Source organism: Lampris incognitus, chromosome 1, assembly GCF_029633865.1.
Source record: "Lampris incognitus isolate fLamInc1 chromosome 1, fLamInc1.hap2, whole genome shotgun sequence".
Classification (NCBI taxonomy): Eukaryota; Metazoa; Chordata; class Actinopteri; order Lampriformes; family Lampridae; genus Lampris; species Lampris incognitus.
The window spans coordinates 28494006-28502860 of NC_079211.1; the positions used below are offsets into that span (position 1 = coordinate 28494006).

The window sequence follows — 8855 nt, forward strand, 5'->3', positions numbered from 1 at the left end:
CAGTATCCCCATCTGATCCCACTCCCGTCCCATCTCTCGGACTTTATCCTGTAACCTTTCTCTTTCCACTTCATACATGTTACAATGCAATATTACATGTTCAGTGTTCCACAGTTCTCACACTGATCACTGTCCCCTTTTCCCATTATAAACAAAGTGCCATTTAATTTTGTGTGAATCAATCTCAGTCTTGTTACTATGATTTCCTCCCTTCTGTTTCTTTCTTTATAGTTCTTTGTTATGACACGTTTTTGTATTTTGTAATACCACCTTCCTTTCTGCCTTTCTGGTCTTCCTCCCACCTTTTCTGCCATATCGCCATTCTTTTCCTCTTAATCACTGCTTTTCCTTCTCCTTTTCCAAGCGGAACTAATACTGTTATTTCCTTTTGTAATGCCCTTTTTGCTAGTTTATCTGGACACTCATTCCCTTTCAGTCCCTCATGTGCTGGTACCCAACAGAATTGTACATCTATGCCACCTCTGTGTAGTCTTAGCAAATTATGGTAAATTTCAATGATTAACTCTTCTCTGACAGTTTTTGTTGACTGTATACTTTCCAAGACTGCTATTGAATCTGTACATATCACCACCCTATCAGGTCTGACCTCTTCAACCCACTGTAACCCAATAATGACTGCCACTATTTCTGCTGTATATACTGATAACTGGTCAGATATTCTTTTGGAAATAGATATTTTAAACTCAGGGACGTACACCAATTCCCACACATTCCTGTTTGCTCTTGGAACCATCTGTGTAGATTTTGAGATCACTGTGATAACTATTTCTGAGGTACGCACTTGTTTTAACTTCCACTTCATTTATTCACCATTCTCTTTTCTTTTTCAGAATACTCAAGCCTGTCTTTACTTCTGGGAACAGCCAAGGGGGTACGCTACTAAATGGGGTGGACCTGGTAAACTCTAAGGCCTCCATTCCATACGTCCTTGCTCTTTCATCTCTTGCTCACCCAAACCCATACCTCGGGAACTTGGAATATTCCCAACAATCCCATAACGTCTTCTTTGTAAGGTTTTCTTCCCCACTTCCTTTTAATCTGACCCAATATGCAAGTGAGAGTTTCTGTCTTCTTAACTCCAGTGGTGTCTCTCCTATACATATTCGTAGTGCTCTACTGTCCACTTTTTGCAATGATGCTTTGCTGCTGCTCCATATACTATACAACCATAATGTATTGTGGACCTCATAACCGCCCTATAAATGTCAAATAATGACTGTTTATTTGGCCTCCAGTCGCTGCCACCACAGTTTGTAATAAATTTATGACTTTTTTTGCATTTCGTTTCCAGGTGTTTGATATGTCCGTTATCCAAGCCGCTTATCCTAATTAGGGTTGTGGGATGCTGGAGCCTATCCCAGCAGTCATTGCGCAGAAGGTGGGGAAACACCCTGGACAGGCCGCCAGTCCATCACAGTGTGTGGGAACAACCAGCATTTCTAAACCCAAAAATCACATCTATCCATCCATTACCCAAACCGCTTACAGGGTTACTTGGAGAGCAGGGTTTAGGAAGATAAGGGCTCTGGTATATGAGTATGTACCAGGGTTTATGAGCACAGGTAGTGGTAGATGAAGTGAGGGGAAGGGGTAATGAAATGAGGTTGGGAACAGCGGTGAGGGTGATGGGAAAGATCGAGGGGGGGGGGTGCCGAGTAAATGGGTCAGTATGATTGAGAGATAGGCTGTGTTGGATGAGGAGGGAGAGATAGAAATGTATGTGGGAGGAGATTGGAGAGTGAGTCTAATGAGCGTGAAAATGAGAGTGATGTATAGATGTTTAAGAGGGAAAGCAGTGAGAAGACTGGCTGCAGAGAAAGTGTGGGGGAGGGTTATGAATGAGATGGATGTAGGGAGGATATGGAGGAGTCTGAGAGTGAAGTGGAACAGTGTTAAATGTGAGAATTTTGACTTTTTATTAAGACACAATAGTGTATTCAGTAATTTAATAATTACACTGGTCAACACAAATTTTCTTGCATGGGGTTTTTCAACGAATTCTAGCTAACTTTTGGGTGCTGAATCCAAATCTGGCATTAGTTTTTGCCTATCACATCAGGTTTTTGAACTATGAAAAATCATTACAACTTACTAATTAGTAAGTTTGATGTGAATATGAAGAAAGAATGTGATGTGTGTGGTGTGGGAGTGGAAACATTTATGAATGGGTTTGTTGAATGTTGTGAGCTGGAGGGACACGTTGAAAATGAATTACTAAGTAGATTTTGGAGAGGTGGGTTTGTTGAGAGAACGGAATGAGAGAATTGTGGTTGTTTGGGGTGACTGGTAAAGTGAGAGGGTGTAATCTGAATTTACTAAATTATGTTTTAAGCCATGCAAGGTTTGTTGTCAAGCAAAGGAGGAATATAGACCATTATGAAAAGAGGCAAGCTGAGGTGTGGAATATTTCTAAAAGTATAATGGAAAGAGATGTTAATATGTTGTATAGTTATGTTAGAGAAGAACAGTTTATTAGTGGATTTGTGGAAGGGAGCACTTTTATTGTGATTGAGGAGGGAGGGAGGGCGATGTTGGATTTTAGTTGAATGGTGTGGTTTGTGGAGTGGGATGCAATGGGGATGGTGTGTGAGAATTTTTTTGCTTGGTTTCTTTGATTTGGTGGAGAGTCTGTTGGCAATACTGCATAGCCCTGTTTCAGTGCTATCAAGTTTGCGTTTTAATTTTGATTTTGCCTTGCACTGCTGGGATAGGCTCCAGCATCCCATGACCCTAATTAGGATAAGTGGCTTGGATAATGGATGGAAATGGATGTGTTTGATATATACTCTCCATGTATATTTGCTATCTAGCCATAGGCCCAGGTACTTAAATTCAGGCATCCTCTCCAATGGCTGACAATATAATGTTAACTTCTCAGCATCAATCTTGCGCTTATTTGTAAATTGTAAACATCATGTCCGAAGTGCCCTGTGATGGCCTGGCAGCCTGTCCAGGGTGTCTCCCTGCCTGCCGCCCAATCAGAATCAGAATCAGAATACTTTATTCATCCCCAAGGGATAATGACTGCTGGGATAGGCTCCAGTATCCCCGCAACCCTGAGCGCAGGATAAGCGGTTTGGATAATGGAAGGATGGATGGAATGTCGGAAGTGTTCATGCTTCAACTCGAACAATTTGTAAACTGTATAGCGTCATCTCCCGACAGGAATGTGAATGCTAAAACTGGTGCACACTACAGACAGACTTTTAATCCAAACCTTCAGTTATAATGGTGTACCTTTAAAGTATAAACCTTTAAAGTTTATACCTTTAAAGTATAAACCCAGAAAGGTGATCACCATTTAACAAAAATCTTATGGTAACATGACATCCCCTTATTATTGGACTTTGATAAAACCGAAGAATCACATCTCACTAAAATGTGACTTATGTGACTGTTATCCAAATTATAGGCCAGTGTGCAAGTTCATAATACTATGAACCTACAATGAAAAAATATGCGACCACGATGTTATAAATCAAACATAATTGTGATGCTCAAGAACACAGAATTAGAGCTTTAGTCATAGTCATAACATAAAAAAATGGACAATTTTACTGACATTTTTTAGATTGCATTGTTTCACTGTAGTTGTAGGGTAATCACATCTTTCTACTAGATTTTCCTTCTCTTCATTCACTGTCTTTATTTCTCATTTTATACGTGTAACGGTGACCAACAAGCTAAGGCTGGACTCTGACCAACAGTGTGTGAGGACCAATTGCTCAGGGGTCCAGGGTCCATATTGTGCAAAAGATGCTTTGTAATTGTTTGTGCGTACAGATCCACCCACTGACCTCATAGCTGTCGTCAACTATGCCTGTCTGCAGAAATCAATGCTCAGGGCTGATGGAAAACCTCTGCAAGTTCTATGGTCCATTTCCAAGGATCAATATGGAAACTGTTTATAAATATGATGGACATTTAACATGATGCATGCAGCGGGTACAGATGCAAGGCATGAAAAAGCAAGCAAACAACCAATATAATGTGTCATAACATGCCCCAGACAAGTAAATCCATTTCAGTTGACTAATCCAATAAAACTATTTAACAAGTCAATGTAGGTGACACTTGCACATGTATACAGCTTGGTCTAGTCAGAAAGGCATGAACTGAGGAAGCCTCTTGAATGAGAGGCGAAACGTCTTCACGGATATATACCAAGTCCAGTTGCACTTGATTCAACTCCTTTGGATAACCATGACCTGGATGAATGAGAACATTCACAGACTTGCACATGTATACTAATTCATTATTAGTTGGTTGTAATTGCAGTATAACAAAGTGAATACAAGTGTCTCCTATTATAAAGTGTAGCCAGCCTTATCAGGACCAAGTACTGTAGCCTATCATTAAGTTTGCTGACCAATGTTTTTTTCCACTCTACAGCATAGGGTGGAATATTAAAACACAATAACCTAAAATGTCTTTTTTTAATCATATATGTAAAAATCAGTTGATGTCCACCTACAATAATTGCCCAGTAATGTAATTCTCATAGCGCCCCTTCCCATCCACCCCTGTATGTCTGTTATGTTTATCCGTCGTCTTGTTTCACACCGTTTATTGTAAAGCGACTCTGAGTATTAGAAAAGCGCTATATAAGTTTAATTTATTGTTATTATAATTCATATAAACTAATAAAAGTTGTGCACGAGATACAGAAACAACAGAAATGGGGGAGGAGGAGGGGGTGGCGGCTGTAATTTACTCTTACACCAGGGAGGACAAAGACAAGGAAACCTGAATTACAGCATTGCAGCAACCCCTTCACTGTGCATTCAGACATGTCCCCAGTGTACCGTAACTGTCTGGAGCAGAGGGGGAACGTATCGCTATCAAATCAACCATTCATCAAATTCGTGTTGTGCCCTTACATCTGCACAATTTCAGGCCATACCGGGTGTTCCTTTCGCGCGTTAATTAACATCATCCGCTCAGTTTGTGACTCTTGGGCGTCGGTCTCAAAGTCCACAAGCGATCGCTAAACCACAAACACGCCCTCGTCCGTCAGCCCGGGCCAATTGCACCGCCACGATGTTGGACGCCTCCTCCACATCATGAGCGCCTCCTGCGCGACTCCAAAGAGTCATTAAATAGAGCTTTGGCCCAAAACTTCGGCCTTCTCGATCAGGTAGCGACTGCGGGGAGGTAGACGGGCCGTTTGTACGTTGTTGTTGTTGTTGTTGTTGTTGTCGTCGTCGACGCTTGACCAAATCCCAAGTAAGGAAAGTTTTCGTGCTACAGATTTCCGTATTTTTCATTCACAGCTACTTGAGTCCACGTTGACCTGCGAAATGTAATCAGTATTGACTTCAGCTAGATTTTAATTTTCTTCCCATTTGTTTTTTATTTTTTTAAACGTTGTAATGAGTTGCAGCGTCTTAGCATATGGCTGGGCACTGAAGTATTCGTCTCGACCAATGTGATAGTTGATGTGCAACTTTCTCCGCGCTTGTGCAAACGCGCTTTTTGTTAATTTGCTGATCTGGTTAAAAAACGGGTCAAATGAAGCGATGGCTATCCGTGCTTCGCGTATGAATAGCACAATTGTGCACACGTGTTAATTGACGATGGAAACGCAGGCATCCGTTTATCTGGAAAACCGATCCTTTCTGCATGTTGTATAACTATGATATTAGGGCAGTATTAAAAAAAACAAGTTTAAACAATAACGTTTAAGTGAACTATGGACGTGTTGTGCAACTTGTGTTAAAGGAGACGGCGTAACTTAACTATACTCTCTGATCTGGGTCAGAGTTCAAACATGCAGGCCAAATATTTACAAAAGTAGTGCATGGGAGGGAGGACGTCCAAAGACAGACGCTGAGTGAAAATAAACCCTTTAGATTTATTGCAGTTTAGTTTTGTTCTTAACGCCTGACTTTCTTTTTTAATTTTTTTTTACTGACACTAGGATGACTCATCAGTACCCATCCCTCTCTCCGGAGCAGAAGAAGGAGCTCTCTGACATCGCTCAGAGGATTGTGGCTCCAGGAAAGGGAATCCTGGCTGCAGATGAATCAACAGGTGCGTGGGACAACATTTAAGCAGGAAGTGATCAGAGCATGGGATGAACACTTGTAGCAGTCCTTTTTCTGGAGTTTGTTGCCATCTGAAATCTTACAAACTGATTTTTTCCCCCCTCTTTCAAGGCACCATGGGAAAGCGCCTGCAGAAGATCAACGTGGAGAACAATGAGGAGAATCGTCGTTACTTCCGCGACCTCCTCTTCTCCGTTGATCCCTCAATCTCCAACAGTGTGGGTGGGGTCATCTTTTTCCATGAGACGCTCTACCAGAAATCTGACAAAGGCAAGCTTTTCCCCCAGGTCGTCAAGGAGAAAGGAATTGTTGTCGGCATCAAGGTGGGAAGGCCAATAAGCTCAGTAGCTGAACCCAAATTAGACAGCAATTGTTCACTCATTGAGCACCTATTTTACCTGTGAGAGTTATGGATTTGTTTGGGTTTTCTTGCTCCAGGTGGACAAAGGCACAGCTGCTCTAAATGGGACTGATGGAGAGACCACCACACAAGGTGAATATATTTTAAAACCTGTTGCCTTCAAGTTGACTAGTCTAGGGGTTCTCATTCCAGTCCTCATGAACCCCTGGTACTGTTAGTTTTCTATCCTGCCAGGTAGTTGAATACCATCACCTGTTGTGATTAGATGGGTAGACCGCCAAACACAACAGTTGAATGTAATTAACTACCTGGCAGAATAGAAAACCCCAGTACTGGTGATAAAGACAAAATGCTGTAAGATTCTACTATAGTGCCGTCCAATGCTCCTGTTACCGTCTATATTCCTCGTTAGGCCTTGATGGACTTTCAGAGCGTTGTGCTCAATACAAGAAGGATGGTTGCGATTTCGCTAAATGGAGGTGTGTGCTGAAGATCTCAGATGGCTGCCCATCTGCTCTTGGAATCGCAGAAAATGCCAATGTCCTTGCCAGATATGCCAGCATCTGCCAACAGGTGTGTACAGTTGCATATTTCAGAGATAACTTTACAAAAAATTCAGCTTGGTCACAAAGCACTGCCTGATTACCTCTTGTTAATTTTTTTAAAAAGTTGCTCAGTTGAAAATGATCCTTATCTACTCCCTAGAATGGCCTTGTACCTATTGTGGAGCCAGAGATCTTGCCTGATGGAGGTCATGATCTGCTGCGCTGCCAGTATGTCACAGAAAAGGTTGGTTCAATAGCTCTTAACCTGATATAGATACCAAATACTAAAGCCAGAATGTTAGTTTAATGCTGCTTCTCCCAAAATCTTTGACTACTTTTTTTTTTTCCACAAAATTACTTGCTATGCATTCTACTTGGGGGGAGATGTGTACTGACAGTCCTCTTCTCTCAGGTTCTGGCTGCTGTTTACAAAGCTCTGTCAGATCACCACGTCTACCTGGAGGGCACCCTGCTGAAGCCCAACATGGTCACTGCTGGACACTCCTGCCCTAAAAAATACACCCCTCAGGAGGTCGCCATGGCCACAGTGACAGCCCTGAGACGCACTGTCCCTGCCGCTGTGCCAGGTTAGTGGGGGGGGGGGGGGGATTCTGATTTCTGACAACTCGATGCATGTGGAAGTGCACACTTTCTCAAGTTGGATTTCTTTTAACGTCTAAGGTAAAGCCACATATAGGTCAAATGGCATAGAGTCAAGTTGTTTTTCTTCACCCAGGTATTTGCTTCCTGTCTGGAGGACAGAGCGAAGAGGAGGCCACCCTTAACCTGAACGCCATCAACCAGGTGCCCATCCTACGCCCCTGGAAGCTGACTTTCTCTTATGGCCGTGCACTCCAGGCCTCAGCCCTTGTAGCTTGGCAGGGCAAAGCCGCCAACAAGGCCGCTGCACAGGAAGCTTTCTTCACCAGAGCCAAGGTAACCAAGGGTTTTTTTTTTTTTTTTTTAGATTGGCCAAGTTTGATCACACAAGTAATTTAGCTCGGTACATTGCTCTGTTTACAAATGACATACACATGTACACTGCAAGATGAAATTAAATAAGGTTGGACATCAAAAACTAAAGACAATTATAAAATGATTGCAGAATTATATATGAGCATGTGTTGTATCTGTATGTATGGGGTTTGTCATTATGGGCAAGTGACACTATTAACTTGTAGTCCTGGGCTTGCTGGGTATTAAGAATCCCCTCCTACCTTGGTATTGCACAACTTGATAATGATTGGTAAATCGAGTCTTGAACCTTTGTACCTAACCTTGTGTCCTAACTTTGCCCAAGTGGCTTGGCTGATTATTAACACTAGCTTTGACTTTGACCTACCTTTCCCCATCTGTTTCCCCCCGCAGAACAATGGCCTGGCCTCCAAAGGAGAGTACAAGGCCACTGGCTCAGCTGATCAGGCCTCCATGCAGTCCCTGTACACGGCCAGCTATGTATATTAAATACTGTGAACATTCGAGACATAAAATCCACATGGACCAAATCTGATGACTGGAATTTAAGTCACTATGTAGTCCTTCTGCCAATACCTGAAAGCAAGTTCACTAAATGTTTTACTACTGGTTTGTCTACCTGACTGAATGTAGAGAAGAAATAAATGGCGTGAACAAAATGTTGTTGTTGAATTTTGTAACTATTTGGATAACACAAACTGGAGCATCTTGAGTACATATAGTGGCAACATGATTAATGGGTATTTAAAAGTGAAATGTTGTGTTATTTGAGAGAAAACCGCTCATATGAGTGCCACAGATAAACCATTTTTAAGTCTGGATAGCTAGGAGTCCACAGGAAAGTCTCTCGCACTGCTTTGTGACGTCAGGAAAATGGCTTCAGGATGGGTGAGAGATTGCATTTTC

The 8855-nt window shown here is 42.1% G+C and overlaps 1 protein-coding gene across 1 annotated transcript; it reads left to right on the forward strand.

The window, feature by feature from the left end:
- The first annotated feature begins 5096 nt into the window (after positions 1-5096).
- On the forward strand, positions 5097-8608 carry aldob (aldolase b, fructose-bisphosphate). Its single transcript, XM_056291581.1, has 9 exons — positions 5097-5247; positions 5942-6054; positions 6180-6391; positions 6507-6561; positions 6842-7002; positions 7135-7218; positions 7387-7561; positions 7711-7910; positions 8343-8608. The coding sequence occupies exons 2-9, from the start codon at positions 5943-5945 to the stop codon at positions 8436-8438; spliced, it is 1095 nt and encodes a 364-aa protein (XP_056147556.1). The 5' UTR covers positions 5097-5247; position 5942; the 3' UTR covers positions 8439-8608.
- Positions 8609-8855: the final 247 nt, after the last annotated feature.

Coding starts and splice junctions, on each gene's coding strand:
- aldob (XM_056291581.1), top strand. CDS start 5,943: ATGACTCATCAGTACCCATCCCTCTCTCCGGAGCAGAAGAAGGAGCTC. Junction 6,055..6,179: donor GGCTGCAGATGAATCAACAG/GTGCGTGGGACA, acceptor CCCTCTTTCAAG/GCACCATGGGAAAGCGCCTG. Junction 7,562..7,710: donor TGTCCCTGCCGCTGTGCCAG/GTTAGTGGGGGG, acceptor TTCTTCACCCAG/GTATTTGCTTCCTGTCTGGA.